Here is a 19,036-nt window from a genome sequence, read left to right as displayed (position 1 = left end):
CCCCTGAGTTCAATCCCCAGGCCCTCCTCCCCCAAATTATTACAGTTAACAAGTTGTGGGAGTTCTTGACACTGCTGAATGCGTCTTCTCCAGCAGGACTGGAAAGCGCCTCCTCCTGTTCTGTGGTTGTGTGCGCCAGCGTCTGGTGTAGCAGTGTTCTCTTGTGAGGAGACCCTCTGCTTCTCCCTTTCCCTGGCTTTTGCCTGTGCACGTGGTGTCCTGCAGGTCTGCCTCAGCCAAGGCCCGAGGATCTAGTTTCGTTCTCTTCTGTGCATTCATAGTGTTTGCTACTAGGTTTGGTTGTGTGGTCAGGCTGGTAACAGGTGCTAATCCCATCAACCTTTAACTCTCTACCTTTTAATCTCTGTTGCCTGAGGAGCTGTTACTCAGTCACTCACCATTAGAAATCTCTACCAGTGGCTTCACAGACTTTTATCTTGTTTGTTTTTTACTTCTTATTCCTTTTTTATTAAAAATTTTTTTGTTGTTTTGTTTACAACCTCACATATGCTGGGGACTGTGGTAGGTTCTGGTTCCACTCACTTTTCTGACCATGTTCTCCAGCTAGCCAACCCCTGCCCATCTGCTTCTCACCTTTTGCCAACTCCTGGGCCTAGTCACCTAGGCAGGAAGGAGAGATGTAAGGGGGAGAAAGCAAGAGAACAAAGGAAACTTTAGTCTATAAGAGGGCAGGGCACTCTCACTTCTTGGGATACCAGAATACCAGCCATGGCCCCCTTTTCCCTCCCTGGAGAAGCCTGTGTTACTGCCTTTAAGTAAAACCTGCTTCATGTGCTTGCCTTGGCGTGCTTCTCTAGTGCTCAAACTTCAACAGTGGAGGATGGAAGGAGGAGAAAATAAGGGAAGTTCATCAGGGTATCTACAGGCCAAGCCAACGAAAACTGTCCCACTTCCTGATGTGTGCTGAGACCTGGGGCCACCGGGCATGTCGTATCCTGCTTACAGGTGCTCTTCCTGGGCTGTCTGTCCTTCCCCAGAGGTCCCCACTTTGCGTCACCCTGCTTGTCCTGCATGGCTAGTGTAAGTTCAGCGTCAGTGATTGGTGCTTTCCTTCTCCAAATTTTCATTAAGAAAATGCTCTTATAGGTCTGCAGACGTGTTTCTAACTCTTCTAGCAGTGCTGGTAGTAGTTGCAGGAACTTGTCCAGACTGGTCCTTTTCTGGCTCGCATGTGTAACAGCTTGGTAAATCCTTTTATTTCAGGGATCCCTTGGTCTCCAGAGTTTTCGTTTAAAACTCTCAAACAATACTCCTGCCTTTTATAATGAGTCTGTCTCCCTTGCTAAATTATGTCTGAACTTTTTCTGAAGTGTAGACCATGTTGATTAATTTTTGTGCCCAGCATAAAATGAACTGGACATAGTAAATGCTCTGTAAATACTGTATGTATATTGTTGAAGCAGTCTTTCAGTATTTTATAGAAACAGGGAACTTTGGCATGATTATTAAAGGTTTTGCTTAGGGATTAAAGATGAACATTATGTAGTATTTAAGAACATTTCAGGTTGAGAGGTTGGGGTTAAATAGAATGAACCATCTTGGCATCTTTTAGGTTATTCACAAACTGGGGCATATTGACACTAATTGTATTTACTGCTATTTAGTCTTTGCACAAAAATGTGATTATTAATAAGGAATGTTTCCATCTGTGTGAATGCAGACGTGTGAGCAACTTCTCTTCCCCTGTTCTGTTTGGGGAGTCCTTTGCAGGGTCACAACTGATTCCTTTTTGAAAACCTATCAGAAGTCAAATTTCATAGGGCAGTGGGTGTGGTTCAGTGGTAGAGAACTTGCCTAGTATGTGGAAAATCCCACCTTCATCCCTAGCACTGGGTCGGGGAAGGGTTGGTGGTGGGTGGGGGGGAATCAGTTTTCTTCAGAAATGAGCTGTGCTGCTACTAGCAGATCCTTTTTGTGTGGGATAAATTATGAGTGTAAATTATCATGTAATTAAAAGTTTAATATCCAACTCTCTTTGGATTTGTCAGAGGACACAATAGCTTTGTTAGATTGTTCTTCTGTTGTCTGATAAAGAACATGGCTACTGGTTATGGAGGGTGGGACTACTGATCAGCCTGTGCCTCTGAAGCCACAAAGAGCCCAAAGGTCATGGCTCCTCTATCAGTCATTGTGTCCCCATGCTGAAGATTGACCCAAAGGTCATGGCTCCTTTATCAGTCATTGTGTCCCCATGCTGAAGATTGACCCAAAGGTCATGGCTCCTCTATCATTCATTGTGTCCCCATGCTGAAGATTGTATTTACCAGGCTGATGTGCTCATTATGAAATGCTGTTGGACATTGATTTGAAAACAATAATTCTTTTTTATTTTGATTCTTTAGGGCCCTATAAAGAGTTTGCAATGAATGGTGATACTCAGGCCGCAGTGGTGACGTCACCACCCCCAACTACAGCCCCTCACAAGGAGAGGTATTTCGACAGAGTGGATGAGAACAATCCAGAATACTTGCGAGAGAGGAACATGGCACCCGATCTTCGCCAGGACTTCAATATGATGGAACAGAAGAAGAGAGTGTCCATGATTCTGCAAAGCCCTGTAAGAGGAGTGCTTTCTCTGTGCATGTATGATCTTTTTATGCTGTTGTATGAATGGCCTCATCAATTTATCTAACAGAGAAAGTGGTGCCTCATATCTTGGCAGACGGTTGTTGAAGGAGTTCAGCATCATCTGTTATCAGACGCAATGAAGAATCTTCAGTGTCAGAAGAAGAGGAGGCCTTTACTTTTCTTTCTTCCTGTCTTAACTGCTTCTCCAGGGGGCTTGCTTATTTATTTATTAAGTTTTTGGTACTGGGGATTTACCCTGGGGCACTTAACTACTGAGCCACATCTCTAGCCCTTTTTATTTTTTATTTTGAGACAGAGCCTTACTAAGTTGCTGAGACTGGTATAGAACTTGTGATCCTCCTGCCTCGACCTCCCAAGCCGCTGGGTTTACAGGCGTGTGCCACTGTGCCTGGCAGAAATTAGTTTTGAACATCACTTTAACAGCATGACACTGGCAAGCCAGTGGGGTAAATCATGATGTATTTTGTTTGCCTCTCTTGTCTGTTTCCTTTGCACTCAGCTCTAGCAGCTTCAGATGACATTTAGCTAGCTGCTGCATGTTTTTGCACCTGTCTCTCCCAGAATGCCCTTCTTCTGCCTCTCTCACTACCTCCCTGGTACATTCTCTTGCATTTCCTGTGGAGTCTGGCTCTGTGGGAGTAGTCCCTCCTTTCTGTGAACTGTTTCTGTTACCTGTCCAGAATGGAATACCTGTAGGATTTGCTCTCCACCAGACATTTTCTGAGAGATTTCTGCCTTTACTTAATTCTTCTCACACATCATTGGCACGGCAGCATTTCACAGATAGCAGAAAGGGGGACTTTTTCCCATCCACTCCTCAGAGAATTAAGAATTTTGTGTACATCAAGCACTACGGATAAAGCAGTGAACAAAACAAATGTTTTCAGAGTACACCTGTTAGAATTTTCTGCCATCCCATTTGTTGATAGAGTGGGAGGAAGGAAAGATAGAATTGGATGCTTTTTAGCATCATTGAATAGTCCTGGCCAAGTTTCCAAATTTTTCTATGACTCGGTTTTCAATCTATAAAATAGGCATGCTGATGGTATTACCTTCCTCTTAGGGTTGTGACAGGGGTCAAGTGGGTGATATGTGTAAAGCTCTTAGATTGTCAGGTGTGATGGGGTGGAGTTGTTAGACACTGTGGGGCTTGGGGCCTGAGCAGCTGGAAACGTGGAAGTGAGCATTCCTGAGACCTGGGAGACTGGTGGAGAAGTCATCTCCATCTCAGCATTGCACAGGGAGAGCTTTTGTAGGAGTGGGATTGAAGTCTGGAATTCAGGGAGAGATCTAGGCAGAGATCCCAGCGCGGGAGCCCTCAGCATACTGTCAAAGTGGACAAGCTCACCAGGGGAGGAGAGTTGGTAGAGAAGAGGACTGAGGACTATGCTCTGGGAGATGAGGAAGAACCTGCAGGAGTCTGAGAAGGAGCAGCCAGTGACAGTGGGAAGAAAACCAGGAGAAGCCAAGTGCAGGAAGTAGTTGCAAAGGTTGGAGAAGTGGCTGGGTCGAGTATTGCCGGGAGGCGGCTGAAGTGAAGCCTGGCGTTGGTCTCTGGGTAATGTGGTGAGCCGCAGGTGGAAGGCAGAGCCATGGACTCGAGGGTGTAAGGAGAGAAATCAGACTGCAGAACTAGACAGTTCTTTGAAGCCTTTCACTGAAAGGGAGCATAACTAGAGGGGGTTGTGGAACTGAAAAATGTTTTCCTTGTCAAATGGGTGAAATGACAGTGTATTTGCATATTGATGGAACTCTCCAGGGGAGAGGGAAAAGCCCACGGTCTAGGAGAGGGATTATGGGTACCCTGCCCTTTGGTAGGCGAGTTGGCATGGGGAGCCAGAGTGCAAGTGGAGGGGTGGGTCTCAGCCGCAGTGTAGAGGGAGGCAGGCTGTGGGTACAGCTGTGAGGGCTGGTGAGTTTAAGCAGGAGCTTGCTGAGAATGGGCAAAGGGAGTGGTGTCGGAGTCTGCAGGAGAGGGCATGAAGAGGAGTGGAGGAAATGGGCAAGGAGATTCAAGGATGGCCTGGGTTACTGCAGAGGGCGACTTGAGCCAGAGGCCATGGACTCAGGTCAGACAGCACAGCATGGTTATGTGGGCTGTCTTCAATCCTGCCCCAGCCACTTTGCCAAGCACCAGGAGGAGGGAAGAAGGGTTGAATTTAACCAGGGTCAAGATTTTTGCACATGAAATGGTAGGGAGTTGGAGAAATGATTTCATTGGGTCTAAGCTAGGTAAGGGCAGGACACAGGAAGGCAAGGGGTGGTGGGAAGGTGCTGGGGTCATGATGGGATGGAAGAAAGGGTGAGTTCGCTGCTAGGAGGGGGCAGTTGGGAATCACATCCATGGCCTGAGGATCTAAGAAAGGCACAAGTTACCAGGAATGAGAAGGCCTGCGGTGTGGCCCCGGGATTGGGGATGAGGTGAGCTGGAGGAGGGGGATCTGGAGGCTGAGATGCAGGACTAGGATGTCAAGCCATTGGGAGTTGCCACCACAGTATCATGTGAGGGCCTGGGCTATGCCCGCTGGTGGAGGTGGGTGCTGGGTGCAGGTGGGACTCTCTAGGCCTTCGCTTGTCCCTGCTCAACCCGGCTCCTTGCCATCTGTACTGTTGGTGCACGAGGCCTCTGCACTGTACTTTTTCTCTTTTGTTTCTTCACTAAGGTTTCAACTTCTTATCTAAAGTTTGTCCTCAGCCTTTTCGTAGATGTGCATGTGGATTTGGAAGCCATTGAAATGGGTCGTTTGAATTTTCAGATTGAGGGCCCTGAGGGCAGGCAGCTTGTTTAATTTGGCTTTTGTACCCCCTGTGACCAACATTTGTCCATGTAGTAGAGGACATCTGTATCTCTTGTACTTCTTTTTCTTGGTTCTGCAGATTGAACCCAGGGGTGCTGTACCACTGAGCTACACCATCCCCCAGCCTTTTCTGTTTTTAATTTTGAGTCAGGGTCTTGCTGAATTGCCCAGGCTGGCCTTGAACTTGTGAACTTCCTGCCTCAGCTTCCTGAGTTGCTGGGATTACAGGTGTGCATCCCTGCAGCTGTCCAGTAATTATGTTCTGATGATTTATTTCTTGATTGGTTTTCCCTCCCTTATTGACTATCACGGAATATGATCTGTGATATTATTTATCATGATATAGGTAGGGGTGCTTTAGAGAGTTCTTTTTCTTTCTTTCTTTCTTTCTTTTTTTTTAAGTACTGGGAATTGAACCCAGGAGTGCTTTACCATTGAACTACACCCAGACCTCCTTTTTTTTTGTTTTAAATTTTGAGACAGGACCTTGCCAAGTTGCTGAGGCTGGCTTCAAACTTGCCATCCTCCTGCCTTAGCCTCCTGAGTTGCTGGGGTTTCAAGTGTGCTCCACTTCAAGCAGTGCTTCAGTGGGCTCTTGGGTGACTTCTTCTACTGCTGAATTACCAGCAGTGGGTTTGTTTTTTGCCTGTATCCCCATGCTGTCCTTGGCAGTTTCCTGCTGATATTCTCCGTTCAAGCAGTGAAGTAGAAGTAAGTTGAATGGGGGGTGGCCATGTGTGGGTCATCATCCAGGGCACTTGCATTTTCATAGCAGATACCACTTATAACTATTTGACAAGAAGATGAATACGTCTTTCTTTCTTTTTGGTGGTGCTGGGGATTGAACTCAGGACCCTGTGCATGCTAAGCAAGCACTCAACCACCTGAGCTGTATCCCTAGCCCCTAGTATTTCTTACTAGGCTATGTAAAAAAACTGCGTTGAGTTTAGGGAAACTATGTGCTATTATTAAAAGTGACTTTATATTACAAGCATCATCAGTCCAATTGGATCTTTTTGCCTAATTTAATATTCTTTGATAAGGGATGTGTATATGAGTGTTCCTTTTTCCACTTTATTTAAAAAAATTTTTAGATGTTGATAGATCTTTATTTTATTCATTATATTTATATGTGGTGCTGAGAATTGAACCTAGTGCCCCACTCATGCTACACAAGCATTTTACCTCTGAGCTACAATCCCAGCCCCATGTTCCACTTTAAAAAGGTAATTTTGGTAGCATTTTGGGGGAAATACTGGAAAGCACAAAGTAGAATATGAAAATCAATAGTTCTGTCACTAAGAGAATTATGGTTAACATTTTAATGAATTTACTTATAGTCTTTTCTGTTTAGATGTATATTTACTCTGAAACTGGTTACATTGCTTTATAACCCTTTTGACTAAAAAATATACCAAGAACTATTATCTGCCTCTTACGTTTTTTCAGCTTTTCTTGTTGAATGCATACATGGAATTCTCAGGGTATCTGCTCAGTCCTCTATTATTAGAAATAGAGGCTACTAATCCCCCCCCGACCCCCACCTTTATCCTGTATTGGGGCTTTAGGCATGCTAAGCAAGTGCTCTACCACTGAGCACACAGACCCTATTCTTCTGTTTTGAAAGTAATGCTGAAATGAACAAATCTTTGGGCACATTCCTGATTATTTTCTTCAAATAGATTCCTAGGACTAGAATTCCTACTCACATTTTTAAGCTTTCGTTTTATTAAATAACTTAGCAGAAAAGAATGTACCAATTTATATTCCCAGTAGTAATATATGAGAATATCTCTTTCCTTTCCAGCAGTGGAAAGGAAAACAAACAAAAAAATTGGTTTATTTATTTGATAGTCACCTCTTAACACACAGAAATGTTTTTTCACTTGTTTTATCAGGCTTTCTGTGAAGAGTTGGAGTCGATGATACAAGAACAATTTAAAAAGGGGAAAAACCCCACTGGCCTATTGGCATTGCAGCAGATTGCAGATTTCATGACCACCAATGTACCAAATGTCTACCCAGCCGCTCCGCAAGGAGGGATGGCCGCCTTAAACATGAGTGAGTAGTTCTCGAGTGCTTGTGCACACTGTAATTTTCTAGGTGAAATCCTGAAGCTCTCTTGTGTGAAATAGGTGGGCATGTAACTGCAGTCCACAGTGTTGAGTGTCTTGAAAGTTAATGTGTTTTAGTCAGTTGTGGTGAAAACAAGACTGAACCCAAAATGTCTTGAATATAGAGAACTCCTTTTCTATTAAACCAAGAGATGCTGTTATTTCCAAGGCACATGACTTTATGTGACTTCAGAGACTCTTTGTGGATTAAAATAACTAATCAGAAATCATGCTCACATGTAGCACAAAAGTTTTGACTGAATTCATTTCAACTGCCAACATTTCTTACCCACCACTATTTTCTACCTAACCTACCACTCTTCAGTGCTGCTTGCAAACTAGTGAGAAATGGAGAAACTACAAAAGATAAGCCGGAGGAAAAGTGTCGGGGCGTGAGTGTGAGCACAGTCAGCCTTGGGAGTGGACCTCTGCTGTGGCTGCTGAATTCACAGACGTAACACCACCAGGCAGAGCTGGGTGGCTTGTGCGCTCTAGTCTGACCTGCGCGGGGTGTCCTGCCTCAGCTGCTCTGACTGTTGGGTTGCCTGTCTGCTCTGCCTGTTCTCAGTGGGTGCTGGTGATCACCAGCTGTGCTCCACTCAGTAGAGCACTAAGATTTGCCAGCTCAGGCTTTCGTCCTGAAGATTAATGGCTTCTAGCAAGGTTTTCGTGTTTTTTTTTTTTTTAAGGCGGTGGTACTTTTTTTTTTTTTTTTTGCAGATTTTCATGTTTTTACACGGGTTTCAGTTTTTTGTGATTTTTTTTTTTGTGATATTTAATATGAGTTAGATAATAATAGATTTTCACTTGTGTATCATTTCACAACCAGAGATGAAGCAAATATTTTTCAGTAATCTCTGCCCCTCCAAAAAAAAAAAACGGAAAAAGAAAGAAAGAAAGGAAAAACAATAGGAAACAGACTTCTTTTTCTTCCTCTCCAGAGTCCTTTTCCCTGCTTGTGCTACTGTCATGGCTGGGACCCTGGCACCGCATCCAGTGCAAGTGCAAGAGCTTGGTCCTGGCACTATTCCTCGTCTCACACAGGACATTCAGTCTCTCTTCATCTGTGTGTCAGGGCGGGTTTTGGTAGATGGCCTTCATCTAGTTGAGGGCGTGTCCCTTGGTTCCTATTTGCTGAGAGCTTTCATCCTTAATGGGTGTCGAATTCTGGGAACGCTGCTTCTGTGCTGGCAGAATGGTCTCACGGCTCTGCTTCTTGAGTTTGATATGGGATTATGTTGATCAGGGTTTGAATGCTGAACCAACCTTGCACTTTTGAGATGAGCCCTACTGATCATGACTTTTAAAACATTTATATATTGCTGGATTATTTGCTAAGGTTATGTTAAGTACTTTTTAGTGTAGGAAAGTTCACGAAAAGCATTCATCTGTTTTTTCTTGTGATGTCTTTGTGTGGTTTTGGTAGCAAGGTAATGCTGGCCTCCTAGAATGAGTTGGCAAGTGTTCTGGAAAAGTTTGTATAGACTTGTTATTATTTCTTCCCTAAATGGTTGACAGAATTCATAGTATCATCTAGGCCTAGAGTTTTCTTTTTCTTTTTCTTTTCTTTTTTTTGGTACTGGGGATTGAACCCAGGGGCACTTAGCCACTGAGCTACATCTCCAGTCCTGTTTTGTATTTTTATTTAGAGACAGGATCCACTGAGTTGCTTAGTGCCTTGCTTTTGCTGAGGCTGACTTTGTACTCGTGATCCTCCTGTCTCAGCCTCCCAAGCTGCTGGGATTACAGGCGTGTGCTACCATGCCCTGGTCTAGGCCTAGAGTTTTCTTTGTGGAAATGTTTATAACTGTAATTTCAGCTTAGTAGAAATAGGGCTTTTTAGGATATGTGTTTTTAATTTTTCGTTCTATTTTATATCCGTCCTAAAAAGCTAGCTTCTGCTTTAATCAGAAACCTTAATTTTGTCTTCAGTTCTAACACATATGTTTAATGTAAATTTCTGTTTTTATTTTTTGGTACTGGGATTGAACCAGCGGAGTTTAACTACTGAGCCATAGCCCCAGCCCTTTTTATTTTATATTTTGAGACAGGGTCTCACTAAGCTGCTTAGGGCCCTGCTAAGTTGCTGAGGCTGGCCTTGAACTTGTGATCCTCCTGACTCAGCTTCTTGAGTCGCTGGAGTTGTAGGTGTGCACCACCGTGCCTGGCAGTGCTCTAAATTTCTTTCTAAGCATGTTTTACTGCACACTACAAATTTGGCTTCCTTTTCTTTCCTTAATTCTAACTTAGTAATTAATATTGAAGAGCTTGATCTGTTTTTGAAGTTTTTGAGACTTCATAACTGAATGTGGAAGATAAACATCTCAGAACTTTTGTTATTTGATTTACATTTGATAAGTAACAATATTTGAGTCTTGTTTTTCTTCTTTTCAGGTCTTGGTATGGTGACTCCTGTGAATGACCTCAGAGGATCTGACTCCATTGCATATGACAAAGGGGAGAAGTTGCTGCGGTGTAAATTGGCAGCATTTTACAGGCTGGCAGATCTCTTTGGGTGGTCTCAGCTCATCTACAATCATATCACAGTGAGTGTTACCATGGGGCAGGCGCTGCCCAGGCTGTGGAACAGCATATCCAGCACCACCTCCTTCCATGCAGGAGAAGAGGGAAGCTGGCCAAGCTTTAATAGCCCTTGGAACACTTCCTCTTCAGATGCTTGACTAAAGCGTCATAACCTGAGGATTGGCAAGTTTGGGTCAAGAGTTATGAGAGTAGCTGCTCTTTATATCTTCTTTCTGGCCTGCTAACCTAATAAATGAGTGTTTGCTAAATTACAGGCAGTTCCTAAAATTCTTTTTATACTTAAAAACCTAAGAATAGAGGTATTTCCTTCCAAACTCTGATCAGAGCCTTCTCTCTCTCTTACATTACTTGTCTCTTCAACTGCTCCAGTTTGAAGCACTTTTTTCCCCCTTCCGATATTATCAGTCCATTTCTTTCTTTCAGTTCATTCTTGTAACAAATATTACTGGATATCTCCTTTCTTGTACCTGGCCTTGTTCTAATTTGAATTATACCTGTGAATGACATGAGTCTTACCCTTGTGGGTGGTTCCTCCTGCATTCTGACCGTCAGCCCATTATTTACTTGCTTTCACGATCCATCATTTCAGTACTATGCTGCTTGCTGCTCCTGCCTCTGGGCAGCCAGGTCCTGCTGCAGGGAGTCTTATCACAGAACCCACTGGCTTTCCTCATAGATCAACAACCCCAGTCTCAGATGGACCCCAGGGTTGCCCGGCAACCATAGGATGTCTCTTTTATACACTCACTAGTATTTAAGCCTTTTTGGCAATCTTGGAAACTCCTGACCTCCCCCCAGCAAATGACCTCATTATGCCACAGAAAAAAAATGGGATATTTTAACCATTCTGTACTCCTGACTGCCTGTTACAGGGTCCTGCCTCTGACTTCCTCTCCTGGCCTGGAATTTCATCTGCTCCTGCCTTTTTAGATTCGTAAGGCATCAGCAGGTTTCTTTCTTTTTCTTCATTCTTTTATAGAGATGGTTTTTTCTTTGATCTGCTTCCTTGGGTTTTTAAACTTATTGCAGTCTTCTGTGTGCATGTGTGTGTGTGTGTGTGTGTGTGTTTCCATTTCATTTCCTTTATTGGATAATTTAAAATTATTACTATAGGACCTGCTGTTGTAACAAGTGTTTCTCTTAAGACTTAGATAGTTCCAACTTTCCCTGTACTCCCCTCTTCACACACACACACACACACACACACACACACACACACACACAGTGGTTTTCCGCATGTGGACTCATACCCAGTGGTGCTTGGTTCAGTTCCCTTATGAACCATTTGACCTCCTGAGGTGGTGGTCTGGAGCCCACCCTTGTGGCCAGTGTGCTGGTTGTTTGGGATTGGACATTGATCTCAGGCAGGGATGCTGAGTTGCCCTCTCATTTTTCCGGTCTCATTGCTTAATGTGAACTTCTTCACAACTTGAAAATGCAGGCTGCCAGTGTCCTACCTGTGTGCTATGCACTCATGTGGGCTGGAAGTTGCCCTGCTTGTTCCCCATAGCAGTGACCTTCCCTCTGTATGCTTGGTTGTTTGACTTTGTCCACAGGAATGTCAGCTCCTTGAGGGGCGGTGCTGTCCTGGTCTCTGCATCAGGAGCGGTGCCCACATAGGATAGATACACCATAAATACTTGAGGGTGATCAATGGAATGAAAGCCTGCTGAGCTGAAATCACCTCAGTAAAACTGCACTTGCTAGGCCTTTTGACGTTTGCTCGGTGATCCAGTTAGCCTAGCACAAGTCCCGGCTCCCTGGTGTCTGCTGGAAAATTGCTGACCTCTGGCTCATTATACTTGACAGGATGCTGTAGTGGAGACTCAAAGCTGAATAGTTGCCTAAAAATTAACTGCATGAAAGTGTTCCAGCTATCACAGGAAATGTAATCCATGGCTATAATAAAAGCTCCACATTCTTTGCAGGTTTTAAAATGCTGCTGACCACTAGTCCTGTTACATTACTATGTTGACGTCGGTTTGACTCATGTGAATTATGTTTTTCTCCTTCAGTTGTTTAGGAATTGACAGGATTAAAATGTCATAGTTAAGTGTTTTAATCTCCTGTGAATGATTTGCTTGGGTCTTAATATGAGTGAAAAGAAATCCAAGTTACCAAAAATATTTTCTGTTTTGTCAAGTAGAACTAGTCTTTGAGGAAGAGATGTTTTTTAAAAAATATATTTATTTTATTTTATTATTTGTGGCTTCTGTTTTTTAAACTAAGTATTATCCTATAGATACTTGACAGAAAATAAATAATAATTAAATTTATCAGTGCAACAAAATGGGCCAATAGGTCATTCTGCCCTTTCTTGAAAGTGGGTCATGGGGATTTTCCACTCAGGGGATTTAAAGTGCTGACAGGTCTCAGAGGACTGGATTGGAAGGTTTGGACTAGGTCTTTGGAATGAGATCGTGTTGGATTTAGAGCCTTTGGGGAGAGGAGGGACAACCCAGAGAGGCCCTGCTGGTACAGTGTACTCTGCATCTTTCCTTGTGGTCCTTAACTGGTGTCTCTATTTTGCACTTTCTCATTTTTGCTTCAGACTCAAATTCTGTATTTTAAACATTTTTTATACTAAAATATACAGATCTGTTAAGCTCACAAATGGAAGTGTGTCTTAAGGAAATAAATCAAAGAATAAAACATTATGTACAAATGTATTAAATATGGCATTATTTATAGTAATGAAAAAATATCCAACAATAGTAATGACTTAGTTATTTTTAAAAAAAATTTTAGCTGTAGATGGACACAATACCTTTATTTAATTTATTTTTTTGTGGTCAAACCCAGTGCCTCACACATGCCAGGCAAGTGCTCTACCACTGAGCCAAAACCCCAGTCCAATAGCCTATTACTCAACATCAATTTGAGAGAACATTATATTCTATGAAAAATAAACTTAAGTGAAACATGACAAGTCAGACATTATTAGAAATGAGAACATATGAAATGTATACTATTTACAGCAGTGTGAGATATGTGTACACATAGACAAAGAAAAAATGATTTAAAATAATTGTTTAAAAAAGAAATGTGAACCCTGACAGCATGCTTCCAAAATTTGCACAATAGAACCAAAGACTAAGAATAGCTAAGATTCCAGAATAATGAGGCAGATGTCACACTTAACATAAAGTGATTGTAGCTAATACATTGTGCTCTGGGCAGTGGAAGAACAGACAGACCAGCTGGACTAAGGAGAGCTCAGAACCAGATCTTCATGCCTTAAAATTACCTGTGAAGAAGTTGAGTAGCAGATGTCCAGAGAAGCGGGACCAGGCTGCAGTTGGAGCAGAAAGACTCAGGTTGAAAAGTCACAATGGAAACTCACATTAGATTCCTCCAATGCTGTACATACAAAGCAATCCTCATGAATCAAACCTTAATATGAGAGGTGATGCTTTAACAATTTTAGGACAGACTTATAAACACCACTAATCTTTAACCTTTGCTTTAAGGAAACAGGTCTGGAAGCACAGAAGCAGCTGGGATAAAAGAAAAGATTGACAAGTCTGACTGCATCTGAAATGAACAAATTTCTCATCATTAAAGGATCATAACAGAGCTGGGTCCAGTCACACACACCTGTAATCCTAGCAACTTGGTAGGCCGAGGCAGGAGGATTACAAGTTCAAGGCCAGACTGGAAAATGTAGCAACACCCTGTCTGTCTCAAAATTTTAAAAAATGGGGGGGGGGGGACTAAGGATATAGCTCAGTGATAAAGCACCCCTGGATTCAAACCCCAGTACCAAACATTTTTAAAAAGAGCTATGGAGGGTGTTTTAAAAAAAAAAAATAAAAGCCTACTACTCATCCCCTTGGGGTATAGGCAGAGATAATGAGGACTAGGGAAGAGCCAGTACTCAGAGATTCAAAGAGACTGACAGTTTACAGAACTGAAAATCATGAATCCACAAATACAAACTAAAAACAGTAATATACATACTGTCATGAATCTGCAGATTACCAAAGGCAAAAAAACAAAAGCAAGAAAAACTGTAAACCAGGCATGATGGACACACCTGTCATCCCAGCTACTTGGGAGAACTGCAAGTTCCAGCCTGGGCAACTTAGTGAGATAGTAAGACCTTGTCTCAAAATAAAAAGTGAAAAGGGCTGGGGATGTTGCCCAGTGGTTAATAAGCACTCCTGGGTTTAATCCCGCCACAAAAAAAAAAAAAAAAAAAAAAAAAAAAGAATTATGACCTAAGTGGGTGTGGTGGTGTACACCTGCAATGCCAGCTCCTTGGGTGGCCGAGGCAGGTGGATCATAGGTTTCAAACCAGCCTGGGCAACTTAGTGAGACCCTGGCTCAAAATAAAAAGGTCTGGGAAGTAGCTCAGTGGCAGAGTGTCCCTGGGTCTGATGCCCACTACTACAAGATAAAAAATTTTAAAAAGTTACAATCTGGAAGATTTTGCCCCATATAATTTGTAGCCAACCAATTAATATCCAGGATAAAGAACTATCAATAAGAAAATGACAAGCCAGTATAAAATACACAAACTATAGAACAATAACTTCACAAAAAGGGAAATGTCTTTTAAAAATATGGAAAGATGCTCATTAACCATGAAATTGTCAGTTAAAACCACAATGAAATAGCATGTTGCAGATATCAGATTTAAATTTCAAAAAAAAAAAAAAAAAGATGGTTGTGGAAGCACAGAACTGTTGAATGCTTCAGACAGGGATGTGCATTTCATCATGCCCTTTGGAAAGGGACTTGGTATCACCTCCTCGTTATACCCTGGAGAAACTTGAGCATGCACATCAGGAGATAGGCACGGGAACATTCACAGTAACATGGGTTATATAGCAGAAACTGAAGCACGTGCCTTGAAGGGAGAGTAGATACATAGGCTGCAGCATTTCACACAGTGGCTGCTGCACAGCACTGAGATTAAGCCGTAGCTGTGTTGTGGAGGGACTGCAGGAATACATTGTGAAAGACACTGCTGACGATGCAGAGTGGGTTCCACCTGTGTGAGGGTCATAAGCAGAAATTAAATAGCATGCTGGGCAGAGATGAATGTGTATGTAGGACAACTCTAAGGAAGAGAAAGGCTATTCTTTTTTTTTTTTTAATATATTTTTTAGTTGTCAATGGATCTTTTATTTTATTTATTTATATGTGGTGCTGAATATCAAACCCAGGCCCTCACACATGCCAGGCAAGTGCTCCCCCACTGAGCCATTACTCCAGCCCATAGGCTGTATTCTTAATATGTAATTCAGAATAGCAGTTACTTCTTTTTCTAAAAATTTTTTTAGTTGTAATGGGTATTTATTTATTTATTTTTATTTGGTACTGAGAATCAAACCCAGTGCCTCATACATATTAGGCAAGCACTTTACCACTGAACCACAACCCCAGCCCTAGCAGTTACTTCTGAGATTTGGAGGAAGGGAAATGGAGCTCCTGAGTTGTTATTATTATTCTGTTTCTTAAGCTGACCGATTGGTTATTACATGACTGCTTGATTTGTTATTACACTTAAATTGTTGAATACTTTCCCTTTATTGTGTCCCCGACTATCGAACTCCTGGCCTAACATATGCGGGGCAAGTGCTCTATCATTGAATGACATCCACAGCTTGAATTAGAAGATAACATACCATCTAAATACCTTTGTACATGGGATTTCAAAATAGAAATTTAAGATAAGCCAACAAAATCTAACATTGAGTTTTTCTTATTTCCATCCTTATTTTTTCTTTATTCCAATCAATTACACAAATTCCTTCACTTATTTTGTTTTGATCCAACTAGGAAATTAAGGCAGTTGCTTTGTTTTATTTAAGATAGTCAAAAAGGTCAGTATGCTTTTTTTTTTAATTTAAAAAATATTTTTTGGATGTTGATAGACCTTTATTTTATGTGGTGCTAAGAATCGAACCTAGTGCCTCACACTTACTAGGCAAGGGCTCTGCTACTGAGCCAGAAACCTAGCCTGGTCAGTGTGCTTTTTAAGGCAGAAGAACTGACTTCAGGAAATAAAACACATAGCTGAGTCATCATTGATGGGAACATGCTTTGGGGAAGGTAGAAAGCATGTGTGCACTTTGGAAACCCCAAGAGAGCCAGGACCCGATTAACAGAGCTTTGTGGGGATTCCTGAGTCCAGTTGTAGAGAAATGGTTCATTGATGACAGAGATTTACTACTCTTCCTCCTCCTGCCACCAGCGATAGTGGTGGGACAATGTCATTTATCCAGAGCTTTCTGGTGAGTGGGAGCCCTTACCTTTCTCATTCTACTGAGAGAATCAGGTGAACTTAGAATGAAGGTGACATTAAGGGGAACAGGGATAGTTTCAGGTACCTGAGACTTGTCAGAGAGGCAGAGCTTGCTGTGTTGCCCGCCAGCAGCTGTGGTGAAAGATGTGCCAAAAGGATTCTGCTCAGTGTGCGCCGGACCTTCTGCTCAGTAGGTCTCTCCAGGTCTTCCGTTGCTTATTGCAGTACCATGGTGCCCATTACATAGCAGGCTCCCAGCAAGAATTTGCTGAGTGAAAAACTGGAGCAGGCCCCATTAGAACATGGCCACGCCGACCCCTGGTTAGACTGGGTTTTCTGGTGGGCAGGACTCTTCTATTTTGCTGCTGTATTCCCAGTCTGATGTGTGCTTGGTGCATAGTGCCACATCTGTAGTGAATGAATTTTTGTGGAGAAACATACTTTGGAAGGAAAAAACAGAGGAGTAGTGAGGTGGTACTGTAGAGACTTAAAAAGCTGACTAAGCAGTAAGGAGAGATTGCTGTCATTTGTGATTTTTAACATTTTTCCATCATCCCACAGGTTTTGAGTATTAATAAAAAACTATTTTGACTTTGAAAAAGTAAGTTTTGGTTTTCTTTATTATACCCCTGAGGAGTGACCTTTTTGCCCATGAGACTGTTTGCAGTAGAATATCAGAGGTATCAGAGGGTTAGTGTGGAACTGGTTTATCCTCCCCAAATCACTTTTCATGAATGCCACCAGGAAGCATTTACTGTACTTCATATGTTCAATTACTGTACGATATAAACCCAGAAAGCTTCCAGTACCTCTTGGTTTGCAGTAGGCTCTCTGCTGAGGGTCCTCCCATAGCTCAGCTGTGAGTTAGTGCCTGAGAGAGATGCAGTTGCTTTCAGTAGGACTTGGGAACTAACGTAGTCATTTTCCCACAGACCAGAGTGAACTCGGAGCAGGAACACTTCCTCATTGTACCTTTTGGGCTTCTTTACAGTGAAGTGACTGCGTCCAGCCTGGTAAGAATGTCCTTCTCCTTTGCGCTATGTTTGAACATACTGGTTCTTCAAATGTTTCAAATCCATTCACATACACAATACTCAAGGAGTGGGTGAATCCAGTGAACATATAGAACTGATTAATTCAGTTAGAGAACAACCTTTGAGAGAAGTTAGAGGCTCTTTGAACTTGGGTTTTAAACAGTTTACACTTGCCAGGCATGGTGGTACACGCCTGTGATCCCAGCAACTTGGGAGGCTGAGACAGGAGGATCGTGAGTTCAAAGCCAGTCTCAGCAGCTTAGTGAGGCCCTAAGCAACTTAGCAAGACCTTGTCTCAAAATAGAAAAAGGGCTGGAGTTGTGGCTCAGTGCTCATGTGTCCCTGGGTTCAATCTCTAGTACAAAAAAAAAAAAAAGTAATTTGAAGTCCTTTTGACATTTAAAATTTTTGTTTATTTCAGGTTAAGATAAATCTACAAGGAGATATCGTGGATCGTGGAAGTACAAACCTTGGAGTGAACCAAGCTGGCTTCACACTGCACTCTGCGATTTATGCCGCTAGGCCAGATGTTAAATGTGTTGTGCACATCCACACCCCTGCGGGGGCTGCGGTGAGTGCTGTCCTGGGGCATCAGGGTCCTGGCAGGGTGTGCTGCACATATCCTGAGTTGTTCCAGCGTATTTCATGATGGGTTCAATAAGCCTTATTGGGTTGGATTTAAAAAAGAAAAAGTGCTACCAAGTTTGCCTTCTCTTTTTTCAGTGGTGGTGCTGGGGATTGCACTTTCTAGGCAAGTGCTCCACCACTGAGCCACTAGTTTGATTTTCTTTAAAGCAGGTTTTTCCTTTTCCTCTTGGGGGATATATTTATAATCTAGTTTTGAAGAACCTGTAATAAATCTGAAAATGTTCTTTTGACTTGATGATTCGAGAGTCATAGAGTGTTGACATGGTAGGGTCAGATTGCAGTGTGTTGAGGTCTGTGGGGGTGGAGGCTGCTGTGGGCTCAGGGAGAGTGACCCTACAGATGGGCGAGGGTGACGCTTGGAACAGCCTGCCAGGCTGCCCTGCAGACATTCTGCACAGCCTGGTCATGATGGCAGAAGAAGAGCATTGCAGGCTGAGGCACCGGTGGTACTGCTGTCAGGAGAGCAGGCCTCCAAGCCCAGAGCTTCCCAGGAGCCTGCTGGGGCTTCAAAAAGAAAAAGACGTTCTTGAAATAATTTCCTTGATAAGGAAATTTTTATGAAGGTGGCCACTGAAAGGAATTCTGTGTGGGTTTGTCTTTTTAGATGAACTTTTCCTCTGTGTAGCTGTGCTGTACATGTCAGCTGAATCTTTGGACTTGTCAGTCTAAAGTCAGTGCTGCTGTCTGTAGAAGACCTTGAGAATTAGCATATTCTAAGGCCAGCTTTTGGGAATTTTAGGAAGTATAAGGGCTATGTAAACACTCAGATTTTCTTTCTTTCAGTCTCAATTTTACATAAACATAGAGAAATTATACGGTCTCATTGTCCTCAACTCTTGATATATTTGGTTTTATCTAAGCTTCAGGTGTTTTGTTTCTACTTGCAACTTGACATAAAAAGTATGCCAGGCGTGGTGGCTCACCCCTGTAATCTTAGTGGCTCAGGAGGCTGAGGCAGGAGGATCAAAGCCAGCCTCAGCAACTTAGCAAGGCCCTGAGCAACAGTGAGACCCTGTCTCTAACTAGAATATAAAA

At 42.7% G+C, this 19,036-nt stretch overlaps 1 protein-coding gene across 12 annotated transcripts in view; it reads left to right on the top strand.

The window, feature by feature from the left end:
- Positions 1–19,036, top strand: part of Add1 (adducin 1) — a 71,949-nt gene that overhangs the window by 31,423 nt on the left and 21,490 nt on the right. For 3 of the 12 annotated variants that reach the window (XM_047566639.1, XM_047566638.1, XM_047566646.1), the window contains exons 1-6: positions 945–966; positions 2,364–2,578; positions 7,307–7,469; positions 9,917–10,068; positions 17,252–17,332; positions 17,775–17,924. In XM_047566639.1, the coding sequence (XP_047422595.1) occupies positions 2,384–2,578; positions 7,307–7,469; positions 9,917–10,068; positions 17,252–17,332; positions 17,775–17,924 (741 nt within the window). In that variant the 5' untranslated portion in view covers positions 945–966; positions 2,364–2,383. Of the gene's footprint in view, positions 1–855; positions 967–2,363; positions 2,579–7,306; positions 7,470–9,916; positions 10,069–17,251; positions 17,333–17,774; positions 17,925–19,036 lie in introns of those variants that run through there. The other 9 variants (XM_047566635.1, XM_047566636.1, XM_047566637.1 and 6 more) reach the window with 5 other exon arrangements.

The sequence above is a fragment of the Sciurus carolinensis genome, chromosome 10 (genome assembly GCF_902686445.1).
Source record: "Sciurus carolinensis chromosome 10, mSciCar1.2, whole genome shotgun sequence".
Lineage (NCBI taxonomy): Eukaryota > Metazoa > Chordata > Mammalia > Rodentia > Sciuridae > Sciurus > Sciurus carolinensis.
This window is presented reverse-complemented; position numbering and strand designations above follow the sequence as displayed.